The sequence below is a fragment of the Cololabis saira genome, chromosome 21 (genome assembly GCF_033807715.1).
Source record: "Cololabis saira isolate AMF1-May2022 chromosome 21, fColSai1.1, whole genome shotgun sequence".
NCBI lineage: Eukaryota > Metazoa > Chordata > Actinopteri > Beloniformes > Belonidae > Cololabis > Cololabis saira.
Genome location: NC_084607.1, coordinates 24,392,220 through 24,412,946, shown reverse-complemented (window position 1 = coordinate 24,412,946; position 20,727 = coordinate 24,392,220). Strand labels below are relative to the sequence as shown.

At 42.1% G+C, this 20,727-nt stretch overlaps 1 protein-coding gene across 1 annotated transcript in view; it reads right to left on the bottom strand.

Moving 5' to 3' along the window:
* Positions 1-20,727, bottom strand: part of LOC133421669 (alpha-1,6-mannosylglycoprotein 6-beta-N-acetylglucosaminyltransferase B-like) — a 97,997-nt gene that overhangs the window by 42,353 nt on the left and 34,917 nt on the right. The window contains exons 5-8 of the mRNA XM_061711386.1: positions 18,300-18,376; positions 16,548-16,715; positions 11,749-11,913; positions 9,124-9,293 (exon numbers count right to left, since the gene is read on the bottom strand). Of these exons, the coding sequence (XP_061567370.1) occupies positions 9,124-9,293; positions 11,749-11,913; positions 16,548-16,715; positions 18,300-18,376 (580 nt within the window). The remainder of the gene's footprint in view (positions 1-9,123; positions 9,294-11,748; positions 11,914-16,547; positions 16,716-18,299; positions 18,377-20,727) is intronic.

Here is a 20,727-nt window from a genome sequence, read left to right as displayed (position 1 = left end):
ATGTCTACAACATCTGCTAATGAGCAATCAGACATAAAGAGATCCACATAATCACTTAGCAAGACATGATCTCTAGGACACTATTTTTTTTACCACCTTTCTTACAACTGAATGCAATATTTCCAACAAAAACAACTACAAAAATCTTTTAACGCAATGCCTCCCAACCCCTGTTGCCTCAGTACTCCAGCTCGGCTTTAGGATTGCATGAATGAGGACGCTGCAGCTCTGTATTCAGGTATGAAACAGAGTTAGGAAAGCTCAAGTCGCTGTATGTTAGTATCCTCATTGTGAAGCAGCAGTATTTTGTCCTGTGCGCCAACATAGATAAAACACATTCCAGTAAAAGATTGAATTTAACAGTATTAACAGTCACAAAACCTCGGGTTTTGACAATTGAATCAAACAATCCAACTCAGAAGTGTCATATCATGCAGTTCTCAGAAAAACCACTAGGTGCTGGGGTCACAAGTGAGTCATTTTCCATCCATGATTATATCTCCTTTTTTTCTAATTTAAATCCTTATAGCTACTTAAGTAAGTGACTTAACTTTTGAAGACCTTATGAAGCATAACTATTTTTATTTCAAAAATAAGATGGACTGCTATGGCGTTTGTTTTGCAAATGGACCATCAAAGACTTCTGTTGTCATTTTATTTTTTAATTTCTGATATTTGATGGTCATTTCATGATAGTAAATTGATAAAAAGATATGGATTTTACCTCTGTTTCCGAATACCTCAAAGAGCATGTTTGGTACATCAGTTTAACATCACCTTATAGGCAATGACAGACTCCCACATCCTTTCAGGTTGAGACTGGTGAGAGCTGGAACCCCCCATCTCTGCTCAGGGGATTCAGCTCAGTGGGCCAGCGACGGCTGCTGAGAGTTTGGGTATCCCCCTGTGAGACGTTTCCCCCTTGTTGATCACCAACCCCGGGGCACATTATATCTGTGTTGGTGCAGCACAACGCGCTCTAGATTGACGAGGGAGGAACCGGGGACAATGGTGAATCATGACTCCTCAGGTGGCTCGAGGCTGCTGAAGAACTAAGACGCCTGATCAGACCATCACACCACCAGAAACTATGTCTTTTTGAAATATTTCCTCTTTTGCCCCGGTAAGCTGGAACATTAAGAGGTAATCAGGCCTTGCTAAAACCCTGAAAAACAGTCTCATATCAGGATTCCTCCTCCACTAAACTTGGCACTCGCTGTCAGCCACGTAGCATTCTATCAGTATCCATCAAACTCAGACTCATGACCCATCTGACTGCCAAACAGAGAAGCCTGCTTCATCCCACAGAACACATTTCCACTGCTCCACAGTCCGGCGTCGGTGGGCTTTACACATCCGACCCCTGGCATAGGAGTTGGTGATGTCCACACAGCTGCTCGGGCATGGAGACTCATCCTATGAACCTCTTTTCACAGTTTTTGGTAGCACATTAATGCCAAAGCCCTGGCAGCTTTTAGCCACCACATGCCATAGCAGTTGTTGGCCCCACTCTGAATTATTGGGTGTTTAAATTCACGGCAGAGTTACTGTTGTTCCTAATGACTAACAATTAGACTTCAAATCAGAAGAGTATTTAGCCTTTAAAAAATCATGTGTATTTATGTAAAATGAAATGTGAAAAAACACCAAGACCCTGGATAACAACATACTTTTCAATATACAATGGTCCAAAGAAATCCATTGTGAAAGAATATAATAATCCAAATAATTATAAGTATAATTAAAACTGCAAGCAGCGATGAACGGGTCCTCGCGCTTGCAGTTTTAATAAGTCAAGGACTCAAAACTAAGTCCGATGACACCACCCATGACTCTTTATGTCAAACCATTCAAAAGTTATGGCAGAAAATAGGATCTATGAAATATCGACCAATCAGAAGAAGGGGCGGGGCTAATTAATGCCAATGAAGGTCAAGTACCCAAAACCGAGTCCGATGACACCACCCACAACTCTCTATGTCAAACCATTCAAAAGTTATGGCAGAAAGTAGGAACTATCAAATATGGACCAATCAGATGAAGGGGGGGCGCGCCTTTTGGCGTCTAGCGTTGACTGAGAAAAGTAATGCCCATTGTCACAGCATTGAGACACACATTTTGATGTATAACACACCTGGGTGCACGTTACGGTTCGGGCGAAGAAGCGGCCGAAGAAATGGCATAAATTGCGCCAAAATTACACGATTAATTCAAAATGGCCGACTTCCTGTTCGGTTTCGGCCATGGCGCCAAGAGACTTTTCTTTAAGTTGCGACATGATACAGGTGTGTACTGATTTTCGTGCATGTACGTCAAACCATATTGTGGGGCTTGAGGCACAAAGTTTTCTAGGGGGCGCTGTTGAGCCATTAGGCCACGCCCATTAAATATCAAATTTTTCGCCAGGCCTGGCTTGGTGCAAAATTTGGTGACTTTTGGGGCACGTTTAGGGGGGCAAAAAGGCCCTTATTTTGTCGGAAGAAAAACGAGAAAAACTAGAAAAAAAAACACATTTCCTACAGATACAATAGGGCCTTCGCACTGTAAGTGCTCGGGCCCTAATAATAATAATTCCAACATGCATCACAGCTGCAGTTTTTCCTTGCTTCATCAATACACTAAAATACCTAACGTAATGAAAAATCCTCCTCATGTCATCTCACACTGGTTATTTTTAACAATGCTGTCATTCTGCTTTTCATCTAGAACCAAAGAAACTCCAGTCAGAAGGCTTCAGGCTACAAGCGCATCAGCATTTACAGAGATGCACAACCTGACAACTGAAGTGTGACAGAGTTCTTCAAGGGAACAGCAAAAAAGACAAAAAGTATTTCCCTCCTGCAAGTTGTGTTCCACACATCACCATGCCTGCACGCATCCGTCATACCTTCCAGTGTTCAAGTGTGAGCTGGGTGATTACAGACACCCTTGACCCCCAATCTGACTTCTTCTAAAGCATTTTCTTTCTTGATAATCATACAGTTGAGCCACATTGTTGTGTTTGTTGTAAGTAAAGTGATGAAATGATGAAGCAGCAAAGTTAATTAGCCCTGTCAAGTGCTCTGCAGATCGCTTGTGTTAAAGCAAGTCGCACTCACATTCTGCACACAGCTGTAGGAGAACTGATCTGAGAACTGAGAGAGCGTCTGAACAGAGTGTGGAGTCATCCTGGGAGAGATGGTGGGGCTTCAGGTGCTATGCACAACAAGGAAACTGTTGTTTTTATTCCGATCATTTCTGGATGACAACACCATTATGTAGGAGAGTGTGTTTATTTTACTCCTTCACTCTGCTAATGGAAGTCTCGGTCCTTGACAGCGTGCAGCATCGGGCTACTCTCTCTTCTTCGTCTTCTTTCTCGCTTCAATGTCGTGAGGCCACGCTCCGATGCAGGCTAATTACCTGTGGCACTCTGAGAGAAGATGAGGGGAGATCCCCGAGCAGAAGTGACAGCTGTCGTTGCCCCGCTGCAAACTGCCCTAAGACGTCCTCCCAGCGCGTCTCCCCCACCACTGAGCCCGAGACAAGTACAGGCATTAGGCTGCTGACAGAGTTCATGTCGAAGGTGTATTTCATTTTCAACATCAATTCAAGTACGGTATATCCATGAATACAGGCAGAAACTGCTCTTTTCTAAATGTTCTTTTATATGGTTTTATATAGATCTGTCTTTTTGCTTTTCTTAAAACTAATCCTACCGCAAAGGGCAGGGGAACAGCAAAATGCCGTAAGAAAACGTTAAAGGGAACATAGTACATAAGTAGTAAGTTTTTTATTCCTGTAGGATATGACGTCCAAAAAATGCTGACTCAAAATTACACTGTCACTTTGTTTGAAGAGGTCGTCTTCAATTAAGCAGTCGAGGTCAGCAAACCTAAATCAGTATAATTTTAATCATGATTTAAATTTTGACTCTAAATGATCACAAACGTAACGCAAGTAAAAATAGCAAAAAACAATTAAAGGGACAATAATTTTTGCCAAATATTCTGTCCTAATGACATGAATTACACATGCTCACCAGTTACAGGCTCCACTTGACCACTGGGGAGGGATTCTTTCCTTTTTTGTGCTAAACATGAAGGAATTTATTCAAGTAATATCAAGGTCATTGAGGGGCTTCTGGCCACAGCTGAAATAATTGGGCAAAGTTGGCATGAATTTTTTTTATTTAGTCTGAAACTTTTATTTAGTCCTAAATTGAATTAAACTTTGGAAAACTTGACAGTTTTGTGTTAAGTTTAGTAAAAAAATACATGCCTTAAAAGTTACTGAATAATAATAATTTGAAGTGTCATATCATGCAGTATAATATATAATAATAAATGAAGAATTTTCAGGCCTTAAGTTTGATTTAATTTTTAATGTCAAATCAACCAAATATCACAGCGAGTAACCCTACCTTACAACTCTGCCATAGCTTGACATGCACCTCTCTACAACATGTTACAACATGAAGCCATAGACTGCACAACATTGAGCAAGACTGTCTGTGACGTCTGAAGAGAGGTTTTAAAGCCTCTCTTAAAACCCCCTCAAAAAACCTTGTACAAAGCCTAATAATGTTGTGAATTTGGAAGAATGGCCTGGTAAGCCAACTGGAATTTGCCAACATGTCAATCACAGTTAGCCATTTTAATTTAAATTTCAATTCAGTTTATTTGGGAAGGGACAGTGTACATTCATATACATTTAGAATTAAAAATGCAAATGCACCCAATTTTAGCTACAGAGCTAGTTTCCATTGGCAGTCCCCCGGCTTTTAGCTTGGCTGACTTATCTTTTGGTAACCAATGATGCTAATCAATATCACTTTACATTCTTAAATGTAAAAAAAAAAATCACTTTACATTCTTATTAAAGCTGTCCAAAGATTCTCATTTCAAGTTTCGTTACCAAAACTCCATTGCAAACAAGTGCGTCAGCGCTTAAACAAAGACGAACTGAGCAGCCCAAAGACCCGTGATCGTTGGACCTTCAGCTGCCGCGCTCAGGCCTGTTGCAGTCAGACAATTAGATCGTGGCCCATCAGACTAAAATAATCCCCCCTGAACCCCGGCTCCTTCACCGGATACAAACGGGAACAGCTGCAGATGTCAGTCAACTTCAGGAATGACAGCTGTGTTTAGCCAACAATCAGTTAGCGCACGACGTCTGCTCGTAATGGACAGCTGCTCTCCCCAATCTTTAAAATAAGAATGATTATGGTCTGTTGGGTCTTTGTCAAAAGACTTGTTCATCAAAGTGCTAAGATGCTCAGTAGTAACAGCCAGCCACCTGACAGCACAAGGACAATACAAGCTCAATACAGCCATAATTCAAAAGAAAAAACACATTTTTATTACAGTAATTATGTGTAAAATTGGGGTTTAAAATCATTTTAACTGATGGGACACAAAATGCCCCACCACACGCTCTGGCACTTCCACACCGGCATCAGCGTTACGAACTCAATCTGCCTCCATGGTTACGCTGTATTCAAAGCTTGTTCCTAAAATATGAGCTGGAGAAGGTCCAATTGTGCTCATTATGCTGGTTTTATATTGTACATGAAATCAGCATAATCATTTACGTACCTACAAAATCAATGGAAACTACCAAAATGTAAGTGTGATTACAAGAAGATGTGAAGATCGCTGCATCCCTAGAGAGTAATCTGAATTTGGGGGAAGAAAGAAAAACACTTAAGTGGAGCTTGCATCTTTCCACTGAGAAGGAAATCTGGCTAAAGATGTGACATGTGAGGATAATTGATTTGTGTGAGCAGAACAGTGAAGGGAGGATGCAGACCAAATTGATTGCTAAGTGAAGCCACGTGAGGGAATGAATGTTGCCAATCAGAGGCAATTATGTGATGCAACACAACAGCTTCTCTCCTGCTGTAACTAAATTCCCTGCGTGGCTAAACTGCATAACAGAGGGAACGGCAAACATATCAACAATCTTGTCGGCATGAGAACCACAGCAGGTCATCCGACGATATTAAGGTCCTTTAAAGCCTGGGTAGAAAAGTGAAGGGTAGCAAATGTAAATAGATACAAGCCTGAGGGAATCTGTGGGAGCGCAACCCACATAACGATCTGTCAATTTAATAGTGTGTGGGAGAGTAAGAGCCGAGATAAAGAAAAATGTTCTGTTTTTCTGTTCATCAAGAGTCACAGAAAAAGGATGTTTATGGATGCTTATTCCAAAGGACATAAAAAGAGGGGTGTTCATATTTTTTGTGGGTTAGAATGAAGTCAGTGCCTGATAATCACTTTGTTGCAGCTTAGCCATCAGTTTAATTTGCATACGAGTGAAATACACAACCTGCCTTGATGTTATACCACTGCACCCATACAAACACCTACAGTGATATCTCAATTATCGCTTTCTCTTACTGCAAAACAAACTCTGCACACGTATCCAGGCACTTGAAAGGATCCACTCTAGTCTAGGCCAACACATCTTTGTTACTCTCTTTCAAAACTACTATAATCTTCTAACCATTTCTGATGTTGCTCCCAGCGGTGATGGGCTCCAGTGGCACAACACACCACGGCACCAATTAGTGGAGTAAACAATGGCACGGGAAGCTGAAGGGATCCCAAAGCGGCTTCTCCACCTCACTGATCTCTCTGGGCCGGCCTTATCAAAGCAGATTCCGAGTCTGAAATTCGAGATCAAAGGCGCAGCTCTAACACAGCCGTGCTCATGGCCTCTTCCCTGCAGCAGTGGATAAAGTGTTCAATAACTGGGAAAAATTCTGTCATTAATGGTGAAAAAACGACGGCAATTCTTGTCTTGTACACGTTTGTTTCTCAGGCCGGTATGAAGCCAGGGCAGAACCACTTCCAAGGATGGATAGGACCTGTGCACTCTGAACTATTCTCTTTTTTTTTAACTGTTGCATTACAGAAAACGGTGGTGCATTCAAACAGATTTTGTCAACAAAAAAAAAAAGAATCATAGACACGGCACTATCAACCAAATAGGTTGACAAGGACGATTTTGTGCATGAAGGTTGCCCAAAAAAGCTTTTTATCCCAATTCCCTACACCCAACATTTAAGCATCAAAGGGACACTATGATGTTTCTCGCAGCCATATTTTAGAAATTGCTTATATAAGAGCCTTTACTACGAAAGTGGTTACTGTTTTAAAGCCAGCGCCTAATTTAGGACCAGTTCCTCATATCTGACAGCCAAGAAAGCGCTGGTACAGAGGCAAGAAAACTGGGGTCCAAAACCAAATAAACTAGCAGCGGCCCTGTGGTTGTTGACTGAAGTTCATATAAAGTTTGATGGTGCAGTGAGACACCGAATCTGACTTAAACATTTTAACTGCTGTATATAGAATAAAATATAATCCACTGTCGCTTCTAGACAGCTCGAGTCGAAAGAAAAGAATGGAGGGGAAAGTGCTTCTACTGTACATGGCTGTAAACTGGAAACAGAAGTGTACAAACATAGAAAACTTTTCGAGTTAAAAAACTCCAGTCAGCATTCTTGACGATCGTTTGCTGTGCTGCATAAAGCAGCATTTACAATAGCCATTTTACAGAGAATCCAATAACCACTTGCTTCCTCATTAATATACATAACTTGGTGTTCCAGTATCACTTGCTGATGTTTATGGATCTCACTTACATCGGCAGCTACAGCTGTTAGTCTGTTTGTGGAAGAATTCATCGAAAACCAGTCGGCAATTGGAAGTGTCGGTCAGGATAGCGAAGAGCGTTAATGAGCACCAACTGGAGCTTTCAACGATCTTTAGAAATGCAGACTGGCAGTATTAGATATTGGTCGGGTGGTAGAAACCTAATAAGTAATGTAATCTGTGTCCACGGCGGTCTTCTCAGGAAATTCAGAGGTTCAAAAGAACTTTGTTCTATAGGCTGAGATGCACACAAGTCTTTACTTGAGGGCCAGTCTGCTGGATATTTGACATGTTTCCCTGCTTCAGTACAACCCTGACAGACATGGCTGTGTCACCTACAGAGTTGTGTAGACCTTGATGACATGCTAATGGCGACCAGTGATTAGAATCAGGTGTCTTGAAGCATGGAAACACCTAAAAAGTGTAGTAGACTGGCCTGGAGTACCGGCTTGTGTGCACGCCCATCTCTAGGGGTCTTTGAACATGAAAACAAGTTTTTATAGGGTTCCAGAGCAGAAATAGCTCTGACCTGGCTCTGGCACCAGTCTAGCACCTGCAGCATTTTCAAGTTGGTCAAGAAAGGGTACAACAGCACTGGACACTATCAGTGTTTCCCCAATTCTGGTCACCAGGGCACCCTGTCCTGCATGTTTTACATGTTTTTCCGGCTTCAACACACCTGATTCAAATTAACTGTCCTCATTAGCTTGTCATCAAGGTCTGACCAACTCTGTTGATGATACTTGTACCAGTGTGCTGAAAGCAGGGTAGCATCTAAGACAGGCAGGACAGTGGGCCCCGAGGACAAGGATTGGGAAACACTGCACTAGATTCTTCCCACTGATGCACAATTTACAGATTTCTATGAGTAAAATAGTTCAAAACTGACGCCGGTTCTAAATATGATTATGTGCTTTAAACTAACAAAAAGGAGCCGCTTTTCCTCACCCCTCTCTTTAAAAGGGCTGTTTTGCTCACCACAGCTTGATAGCACTTATTCCTGGCCAAAGGAAGATAGACTTGAGAACATATATATTCAATTTAAAAAAATAAATGTAATACTTAATAATAAATAGATGAGAGTATTGTCTAGCTCCAGCATATGTGCATACGCTGTGAAGCATTAGTAGCTGTGTCTGTAATGAAATATGACAAGCTCATTTTCACTTCCAGTGAGCAGCAGCAGGAAGGAGCTGCAGAGGCTGAGGAGGAGCCCTGGAGCTTAAACGTAGACTCTGCAGTGGAAAAATCATATCTGTGAAGGTGTGAGCACAGATAACAGTGTGTGGGCCACAGCGGCCAAACTAGGATGCTACACAGCATCCAGGAAGAAAAGCAAAGCCTTTGCAGTGAGGGAAGAATCTGACGAGTAATTGAACTCACTTTTATGAGAGCAAACCATTCAAGAAGAAGTGACTGCAGCACTTATGCCATTGTGTCCAAAAATAATATCAAAATCTGATAATAACCCCCAGTTTCCGCTTACCCGTGCAGCTCCTTGAGAGAAACTGAGATCTTTACGTTGTGGCCGAGCACATGGAGAGACGTTAGGATGTCTGCCCATTGCACCATCTCACCCAGAGGACCTCCTTTCAGCACCTTGGGACTGAAAACATCCCCAGACTCCTCTGTCAGAAAGCCGACATGGACCAGAATCTAAATGCAGAAGGATAAAGACAAAAGTCAGAAAAGGAAATAGAAGAGAAAAGAAGCGTGGACTCCTGCACCGCTAGACATTTTGTTGCTGCTCTGCATGGATCATTGGTTTTCTTAACTGTTGCATTTCAGCTGCAATGGCCTCTGTTGTCACACATAAAAGCATTTACTTAGGATATTATATTTTGCAACAGTGAGTGATGTCACATTCCTAAAATAATTGAGTATCTACTGAATGGAGAGAAAAAAACCCACTGACAGCCTGTTTGCACTAACACAAGCCTAAGTCTGCATGAAGCTGAAATAAAAATCGACCCATGGAGTGCTAATTGATATGCAGAGCGATACATGAGTAGTTTAATTGCTGATGGAGATGGAGCTAATCCCCAGGCTGTTAAATAATTGATAAAGTAAGATTTCTCAACAGATGGTGGCACTTTCTTTTTCTACTTCTCAGTTACATTTGTCCTTCAAAGAAAATTGTTCATCTGCCATCCCACACTCGTAATAGCCAAGATTACTCATGCGTTTCTTTCATGCAAAGTTATCCTGTTTTAGTCACCGCCATACGGCAACGATGCAAGATCACGACTTTCCATGCGCACACATTGAACAGGAAAGATGAACTATGCAAAAATGGCATTTAGTAGCTGAAATGCATATTTTCCTCTCAGCTGTCGAGGAGCTGGGCTTGCAGAGAGAGTTGAAGTTAGTTTTGATGATCCATTTACTACGTAAAGCTGGTTAATAGTCATGTTGAGGCTGGTCATAGTTAGAAATGTGGAAAATACAAATCAGTTGCTGGTACTCGTGCTGAAGAGTGAAAGCCCCATAGTTCAGCATCAGAACTGTCTATAGTGACATTTACGGCTACATTTACACACTATTTCACGTGCTGCAGCCATCTAGTTAATTAGTAGTCCGGCCTGCAAAGTGCACTTTTCCTCAGTGAACGATTGTTTTGTCACTCTGTCATCAAGCTCGGGAGCAGGATTAGACGTGTGCAAGCGTCCAAAGGGACTTTTTAAGTCTTTGACTGGTGTTTTCTGCAGCAGGCAAGCTATCTGCCACTAATGCTTAGAAATAGCAAAGCAGGTGGGTTTTTTTTAAACAAATTAATACAAGCTGAACCCTTTTTTACACCCTTTTAACAGCATTTAATTTGGATTGCAGTAAAACATTAATGCACTTGCAAACCATTCTTATTTAACCATGGACCAAAATACCTTGTTTTTCGTGCTTCCAGCATAACGACAACCGATAGTAAACAGAGCAGCTAAATCACTAATGACTCACAACTAACTCCAGTCAGATGAATTAGAGGAGAAAATGGGAAATGGTTCTGCAGTGAAAACACCAACAGATCAGAGGACGGGAAGAACAAAGCAGTAAAGAAAGCGGATGGACAGCGAGAGGCTGAGCAGAGACGTTCTGTGAAACATCTCTCTTCCTTGACTCGTCTATTTCTGTTTCCTTAACAGCACTCTGCTTTTGAGCGACACGGGCCAAGCCTGAAGGGGCGGACCGACGGACATTAAGCATCACTGTCAAACACACCATTACAGCAAACAAAAGCACTTTGTCCAGAATGCAGGAAACAATCATTTGGGGAAAGGATGAAGTTTGTAGGAGGGCTGACAGATTTCAGGAGAACAGTAAAAACGCCTAGTGAAACCCGCTCTCAGAGCCAAAACTGGTTTTAGACCTGTGCATAATGAAATGTATTAAAACGTTAAACTCATTGGGAAATTAGCCAGAGAAGTACCGACACAGAGAATCCACAAAAATGCATAAAAACTGGGAGCTTTGGAGTAAATTCAAGTATATGCTCTTCAAACTGCACAGTTCAATAATAAAAGTGACTCTGAAAGCATTATTCTCTCTCAAATTGCAAAAGGCTTCACTGGGTTAACTTTATTAACGGCGTTGCACCTTGTAAAGGTTTAAGCACATACACCGGGACCATCTAATGTCACGGCTATTCCATCAGACGCGTGCTCCAGCAAGGAAAGCTTTCTTGACACTCCTGTAAATGTCAGCGGTGAAAGGGTGCCAAAGCCAATGAACGCCTGTAAGATGTTCCTCTTTGTTATTGTCTTCAAATGCCTTTAATTCAGCAGTGTGATTGACACCAGGTGGCCAAAGATAAAAGGAGAAAACATTAAACCAAGAAAATGTCAAACAGCCGTTCTAGTAACTTAGTGGCCCGGCTCGTGAGCAATAAAAGACGGTCTGCGTTTATCTTCAGCTTTTGATCCAAAACGCTTTGTGCTCCAAGATCCACCATGTTTATTTAAATGAAATGAGAAGGAAAATCTGTTGAGACTTTATACCGGCTGATCTGTTGTGACCTCAACAACTTGAAAATATGGGCCACCACGGTGATTTGTGACGCGTGGGTCCCCTAGTGAGTGTAGCCAAATTGTCTGTATGTTTAAAAGCTCCTCGTATTCACCCTTTTTTGCTCCTTCCAGTGGTTGCGGAGCTTGTCATCCAGCCTTCGAGCAGCGGCGGCCCACTGTGCCGCCAGCCTGCGTATGCGCCTCTTCATGAAGCTGAGAGACTCCTTCCCGGTGCCCACCTGCTCCAGGAGAGTCCCAATATCAGACTGGAAAGTAGCCTGCATGACAGGAAATGATACAATTACTACACAGAATCCTGCAGTAAGAATGGACAGCGTCTGCTACGTTCTGTTCACAAGCTGAGGTTTTAGAGAAAGTGCAATGTGAATATAACAACCACTGTGACTTAAAGTGTAGAAACATGTAGAAAAAGAAATAAAAAATAAGCTAAAGGGGCAACAATCCAACTAAGACAGGATTAACAATCAATAATCCACACATGAGGTATTTACACTGATTGAAAATGTAAATGCACACACGTCCTTGTGATTTTGAGCTTATAGGCCTCAACAACACCAGGAAAGGATCCAAATAAACGACAGCTGTCAGCGAGAAAATAACTCTGAAGAGAACCAGTGGAGAATTGAACTGAAGAGTCACTAATGTTTACAAGGTGTGCTAAGTTAACATCTAAGGTAACATTTTAATACTGGACTATAAAGCAGATACAAAGCTACACTAAAGGATGATAAAAGCAACTGAACGGATCGTACTGTCACTTGCTATCACTCTCTAACAACTGTCCTGCATCATCTCATCTAATCGCTGGTGAGATTTGCCCTCTTTTGCGTCTCTGCACAGCTGAGCCGACGCCGGCCACCATGACGCACGAGCGGCGCCGCACACAGGCAGGTTTGTTGTAACAGAGGCTACATTGAAGTTGCAGGAAAGCTAGCTCCCTTCGGTCAGGAAAACTGGGGATTCAATGTCCATCATTCTGCACATCCATTCATCCCACAAAGTTTTAGACGCGATGCAGATCTGAAATTAGATTTTTCTTTTTCACAAATAGCAGGCATTTCAAATAAACAAGTTGGCAGGTGATGCCCCCTACCCGACTCATGAAATCATCTACAGCCCTCCAGAAATAGGCTTAACATTCCATAAATCTGGTCAAAATTGTTTTATTACAAGTAAAAATAACCTTGTCAAAGGGTTAACAAATATTTTATTAATCAAAAATCTAAAAATCAGTAAAAGAAAGTCTACAATAGTCTTCTAAGTGGGTTCTTGCAGTGTATCTGGTTGCTAATAGATAGGTCGGTGATGTTGTTCGACCTTGCTGCCTTACTCCCTTAATAAATAAAAAGAAGAAAAATTACAGCAAAGCATCCCTGCACAACACCCAGTTAAGCACAGGTCCCTGTGGCTGTCAGTGCTAATTGGTCCCACATACTGGGGTTTGGCTTTGCAGCCAGACTAAGTGACAATTTAAACTGGATATATGGAATTTTTGTTTCCTTTGAGAGAAAAAGGCGAGTTGAAGGAAGATACTGTCTCCTGATGCTGCAAGACGAGAGTCAGAATACACACGTCTCAGATACAAGCTCAGGTGCAAGGAAAAGCTCTTTAATCATAAACCTCAGTGCAGAATGAGCACCTCTAGAAAGGAGCCTCAAAGGATATTCTTACATCTAGTCAAATTGTCTCTTATTAATCAAAAATGTCTTTACCTCTGGTGTAAGAAACATTTTCTTGACTAGAATTCTTAAAAGTACCAAATAGTCTGGCCACTAGACAAAAAGTCTTTTTATTTATTACCTTAGCGATGACTTTATGCAGTGCAAGCCAAGTCTGACATCTCTAAAGTATTTAATGTCTCTGTGTGAGACTCAAAGCTGACACGGTTTATACTCTTTGATGCATCGCTGCGATAACAAAAGCGGTAAAAAGACTGACACAATTGATCTCAGACTGTCACAGAGCAAGCAAACAAGGACATATCACCAAATGTGTTATAATGCCATTTACTTATCACAGTTGGTCAGAGAAATCTCAGCACTGAGAAATAGTCTCTCCTTTCACTTCATCCACACAGGCAAAAGTGGGTAATCGTCACCATGTGAATGCTTTATTGACTCCAGAAAAGCTTTGTTTTTTGTTATCGTTCCCATGAAACATTACGAAGGTGAACACGACACATGCACAGATGAACAACAAAAGAATGGGCCTGGGTCTATTGCTGCATTCAAACGTAGCCGGTGCTGGTATCCAGAAGAGCTGCGGTGTCGGTAACTGTCAACCAACATGGAACAATGAGCAGCGATGACTATTGGTGTGTAAGGCATGAAGTAGTGTATTAATCATTTGTTTTTCATTTGAATTGATATTTGCTGTGTTATAATCGGTGAAGTCATCACCACACTTCAAACCAGCTCCCGTCACAAACTAAAAACAAGCTCTGAGAGCGTAATTACTCAAACACTCATCACTGTGCTATACATATCATTGGAGCAGAACTATTAACATACGTCATGTATGTCAAGTGTTATTGACAGCTTTAGATGCAGGCGCTTTGAGGCTCAGGGCCAAAGGAGTATTGGTCACAGTTTTAAGATGACTGGGCCCTTAAGTGCCCCTTGTCCTGTCACCCATGTGTCCTTTGTTCAAAATGACGATCAGATTATAGGTGCGCAAAGTTTCATGCCTGAGCGGTAGGAATGGGAATGCCCACCATCATCAAATCTCACAGATGCAACCTTTTAAACAAGAACTGTACAAAAAACTTTAAAAAAAAAACCTCCATGTCATTACCCATAGGTTTTCTGAAGAGAGCTTTTGAAGACTCTTTTTAGTCTATCTATGTTAATTTATTTTTTTACAACTGAAACATCTGAAATGAGTCCTGCCAAAGTTTAAGAAGAAGGACTGGGTGAGCTACCATTGAGCAACAGCAAAACCCTCAGTGAGCTGACGCTCTGCTAAGTGATGGCAACCTTTGAGTCCTTCCTGTGGAGCCTTGGGGTCCAGGCTGCTAGTCGGTCCCAAACGGTGCAAGCCAACCTTGGCGGTAGCTCAACTGGAGCATCTGCCCATTCCAGGTGCTGCTGGAGGCTGCTCACTGGCTAGCTCAAATAGCAGCCACTGATGAAGGCAGTAGATGAATGCTGTGTAACCAAGTTTCATGGTGGTTAACTGAGGTTGACTCCCTTTTGGGGCTCCTAGTGGTCAGTCAAGGAACTGTAATTTTCTGCACTTACTTTTTGGCGTCAGACTAGCAAGCTAGAGCCCCTTGGATTTCAATGACAGATTGTCATGTTTAAGACATCGTTGGAAAGCTTATAGACTACACCTTCAGAATCTGTAAATAACTCAAAATGACCCTCGGGAGACTTGTTCCTGGTGTTTCCATGGCTGGACACATATTCAAGTGATTAACGGTTTGTTTTAAACTCACATTTATGCAACCTGCATCCTGCAAGTTGACCTGTGCACAAAGTATGAGCCATAATAAATAGCCTGTAACGCAGGGGTCTCCAACCCTGGTCCGCAGGGCCCACTGCCGTGCATGTTTTAGACCTGCCCCTGCTTCAGTACACCCAGTAACAGTAACCTATGCAGACCTTGATGACACGCTGATGATCATTAATTAAAATCAGACGTGTTGATGCAAGGAAACATCTCAAACAGACTAAAGGACAACCTTGTATTTGGGTTACAAATTTCAGCCTGAAGCAGAACCAGAATGATCCAAAATGACTAGAACAAAACAGACATTATAAATCTGTTTTTCTATGAGAGAACTGCTTTTTTATGGGAGGGTTTAAAACTGTGTAGAGCCAAGACAGCCTGTCATATTATGTTATCTGTTTCTACCTAGGAGCAAGACCTCTCTGACTGGTTGCCTGAGGGAATCCTGGATTTACCTCATAAACAGTCTGCTCACATCTTCCCCTTCCTTTTTTCCCCTCACTGTAATCTCTGCATTACAGCAAAAAGTCTGTATGTGATGATTAATCAATGAGTTACTGCAGAGAGAAAGGCTGACACCCACGACTGAAAGTTTATCTGTCAAACACACATGCATTATGAGAAATTTAAATCCTCACAAAGGTGAGATCACCATGCAGGGCTGCACCGTAGTCTCGCAATGCAGATGCATCATTGCTCCCAGGAGCAACTTGTATACAACAAAGCAAGATGCACAGCGCCTTGGTGGAGACTTGGGATCAGCCTTAGTAAATTCAGGCTGGCAATTAGAGCAGAAGGCAGAGCTGCTGGGAGATCTCCCGTCAGGACTCATCACGCCAGCTGCACATAACTCTGGGGAAAAAGTCAAGAGGGAGGCAGAGGGGAACTGTGGGGTAGGCCTTGCGGAGAGACTGTGAGTTCAGTGCATCATGTGTTGACACTGAAAATGCAAACTTAAATGAGGCAGAAAAGCAAACAGCGGTGGAAACTGAGGGTGACAACAAGCACCCTGTGAGAGAGAATGTACAGCTGGGTACCCAGACGTTGCTGGAATCAGCTGCTCGGCAAAGATGGGCCTGTGAATCCCTTGAAATTCAAAGCACCGTCTAGCATCTGTGCATCTCTTATTCTCAATATTACATTTTTTAATTGCTATTTTATTCCATTTCCACACCAATTTAGTCATAAATCATTTCATACCTATACAATCATCCCATATTATTGCACATGCTGAAAACTGCTATCTTTTGGTGCAGCAGCTCATCATGAACTCTCGTGAAAAGGGAACGACTATCTCTCTGGTCTCTGTGCTTTCCAGGGATTGAGCTGCCTCGTCTGCACTACGACACTGTTGCCATGTCTTCTGCCGCTGTGCCCGCCCCCCTCCAACTAACTGTTTTATTGCAAAAATAAAATTAATGATGTGGAAATGTTATCTCACCTGTTTCTTGGGGGGAGGCTTCAGGGTGGGTGTAGCGGTCTGGTTCCTCCAGCTCAGCGGGGGGCAGAACCATTCCACTTCGCTCAGGTAGATGAGAAAGGAGCAATCGGAGCCGTCAACGCCATAAAAGGCGTAGCAAGGGTCCGAGGTCCAGCGAACACGCATCCACTGGAAAGCAAAGCTCCAAACTGTTATTTCAAATGATGTGAACACTTAGGACATAATTACAATATGAACCAGCTTCTCCATCTGTGTTTGATTTCATCCTCAATTTGATGCAGCTTTGATTACTTTAATTAGTCTAATGGGTCCTAAAATGAAAAGACATGAAAACGCATGCGTGCGGTCCCCATCAACTGAGAGTTTCTGAGGCTTCATACTCGTGAGGTGTGGGTGTGCTAGAAAAAAATCATATGATTTTCGAGGATGTTAGTTATATACAACAGCATACCGCTTTTAGCTTTTTTTCACTTTGCAATTTTTAGTTAATTTTTAGTCTCAGTGCGTCCATAAGAATCAAGAAGGTAAGTTGCAGCCAGGTGTTGATTAAATACACATCGGCAGATGTGCAGATGGCTGTTTCCTGGTCTGAAGCATCCAGCTGTGCGTTACCACAATGCCAAAGGGAAAAACATAAGCAATGGCCTTAGAGAAATAATTATTGCCACACATCAATTTGCAAAGGATTACAAAAACCATTTCCAAATAATTTTGAGTTCAGTGTTGCACAGTGAGGAAAAAATATCTACAAAAAGGAAAGCATCCAGTACAGCCAGTCTTCTTAGGACTACAGTAGCTGCATTAGAGAATTTACCTGAAGGTCAGACCCTGTAACACTGAGAGAAACACGCAATATCTCCAAGAATAACATCACTGACCCTGCACACCTCACTGAGCATGTTAACAGTTAAAGTCCATGACAGCACGATTAGAAGAAGACTGAATAAGTACAGCTGGTTTGAAAAGGTCGCCAGGAAAAAAAAGAAAAGGGAAGTAGGACTGAGGTATGCAACAGTGAATGTGCACAAGCCACGGTGCATCTGTTTGGCCGTGAGGTCCAGCAGCATGTTTGGAGAAAAGCAAAAACACTGCTGCAGCAGAAACGTCGCAGAGCTCGAGTCAAGCCTTGTGTAGTCGCAGGACTTGGACAGCAAGTTCTGCTGAAGTTGAATGTGAAGTTGAATGTGAGTGTGAGCCTCTCAAAAGTATTCTCGGGACAACTGAGACCATTTTTTTTTTTTCCTTTTTGGCTTCGCTTTTCTAAATTCCTTATGTGAAAAAGTTATAAAAAGTTGTAGGTCTGAGGTTGTACCTGCCTAGTAAGGCCTTTTCTTTATGGTTTTACACACACACACACACACAGGGAGGTACTAACCTTTGTACAACCTGATGTGTGACACTGACAAACATATTATGAAGGCCTAATATGTGTATATTTACTCCAGACACACACACACACACAGACACACAGACACAGACACAGACACACACACACACACACACACACACACACACACACACACACACACACACACACACACACACACACACACACACACACACACACACACACACACACACACACACACACACTTTACTACATACAGTGTATGTGTTAATACAGCCTACGGTACATGTGTTAAACTGTTGTCTGTAAACACTCTTATCTTTCAATATGTTGTATATTGTAGAAGTTTCACTAAGATGATGCCAGTGAAGCAGTTTGCATTTCAGAGAGATATGAAGACTCACATCCATCTTGCTGGAGCAGTCTGGATAACGGGGATCCTTGGGAATGTCACACTGTCCAAAGGATCTGTCCTTAACTGCTAAAAAACAAATATATATATAAATATATACAGTATTTGTGTATATACATAATGTTTATCAACGGTCAGGCACACACACTTACAAAAGGCTACATTTTTCAAGCACCTGCCAGGGAAACCCAGCAAAAGAATGAAAGCTGTATTTTTCAGAAATGTCTAGGCTGACACCTCGAACATACACGGCAAGGTCAGATAAACGTGCTGAGGTATGTCCAAAATACCAAACGCTTTGTGAAACCAAAATAGTAACGCCTTTCATGATTTAGTCCTTGGAAACTATCAGAGCTCTCGAGGCCCTCACATATAATATACGCTACAAATAAATAATTCCTGGACCTTCTATACATCTGTACAACTTAGTGTTATAGCTACACAAACTATTTAAAATGACAGTAGAATTGACTGATTTAAAGCAGCACTATGTAACTTTCCCACCGTAATATAATATTTCCAGAGTCATTGTGATGGTACATGAACTTCCAACAGGTTTAATGACACCTCTGTCATGGTCTGAGGGGTCTGTATCGCCTTCACTGGCACTACGTAACTTGGAGGTGGATGGTAGGAACCCTGCCACACTACTGGTAAAGCACTACCGCTTTTGTCCAAAGGAGGCGCCAAACTCAACAAAAGCTCAAAGTCACATTGTGCTGCTTTAAAATGCCCAGGCTTGTTGACATTGTAAAGTGGGTCGGTAAGTCGTTCCACAGCTTTGGACCTGCTACTGCAAAAGCACGCTCTCCTTTAGTTTTCAGGCTGCATCTTGGAGCAACAGGGAGCAACTGATCAGCAGACCTCAGAGCCCTCCTCGCGAGAATATCTTTAATAATTCTGTGAGGTAAGGAGGAGCAACCCCACCCAAGACTTTAAAAACAAGCCATAAAATGTTTACAGTAAATCAATCCTAAAAAGGAATTGCACGCCAGTGTAGAGAGGAGAGAGCAGGGGTCTAGATTTTGCCTACTGTGTAATCGCAACACGGATGAGAAGCTCCACCAGCGGTAGGACCACGAATCAGAAGCTCGCCTGTGCGATTTAACTACACGACTGCTCCAAAGATATATCTAATATATATCCTGCTGTTCTCCCTTAAAAATCTGTCCCCATTGCAAATGCTCCCTCACCGTAAAGCTGCATTTCTGCACTCAGAATCACTGCTGCCTGTTTAAATATCGTGGGCTGCAATTTGGCTTCTCTTTCTTTAACTCAGCCTTCGTCTATATGATTGCAGGACTTTTTTTCTATTAGTTTTTTCCACAATCTGGCAATGATGTTAATGCATCCTTATGGGTTTGCACGATTAACATAGCTGCATCACCTTCAAACAATTACTGGTTATCCACGAAAGGGGTTCAGAAGATCAAGATTCCCAACAAAAGCCATTCCAAGGAACTTTAAAGAGAGAGTGAGGAGAAATTGGGGTGTCAGTGCACAGCCATTTTCCAATTTCAGGTCCAGCCTCCAGCTGAGTCACTCCTGGGGTTTCATAGTGTTTTCCTTAAGTGCTTTCTTGGCAGTCTGCTTCAGGTTTCTTTCTCTTTAAATGTTAACTTTGGCCTCTATTATGCTGAAGACTATGGAGAAGGTTTTCCCTCAGGATTGCACCATATTTTTAGCATCCATCTTTTCCTCTAGTCTTCCAGGCTCTGCTGCAGAGGCATGATGCTGCCGTCACCATGCTTGACTACAGTTACTGAGGAAAGATTCAGGTGTGGTTTCTCCACAGACATTTTTGGAAAATCCAAGACAGCGGTCACGTTGCTTTAAGTGAGGAATGGTTTCTTGCCGGCCGCTGTAACATAAAAGCTTGAATGGAGTTTATTTTTCTTTTTTTTCCCCCCCCATCTTCATAAAGAAATAGTGGCTGTCATTCATAGTAACCAGGGACTTGTTATTTGTCTAAATAAACCTCTTCATCCCCCATTACTCAGTCTGTGGGGGCGGCTAGGTCTAGGAAAGTGTTAACAAACACCTTCTACATATCTCATATATATTCTCAGATGAAAAAGAACGATATGGATCCTGATCTTATCCAACTCTTCGTGGGAGTATGTTAAACTGAAGAATGGGATTCATTTAATGGAAGAAAACAAAGAGGTTTGCAGACGGGAACAAACGTGCATTTGAGGCACGTAGTTTCTTATGGCCGGCGAAGGAGTCCAGTTAAGATTTAGAACCATTTCAACAAACAACAACTGGAGCAACTGGATGCATAAGGTGGAAATGTATTAGAAATCTGTATAAACAGCATGTATGAAAGGAATAAAAGATCAGTGATCTACTGCCCTCACAATGATTGCTCTGGGCTTCTGCATTTAGCGCTGCAGTATAAATCCTCCTTTGGGGTAAGT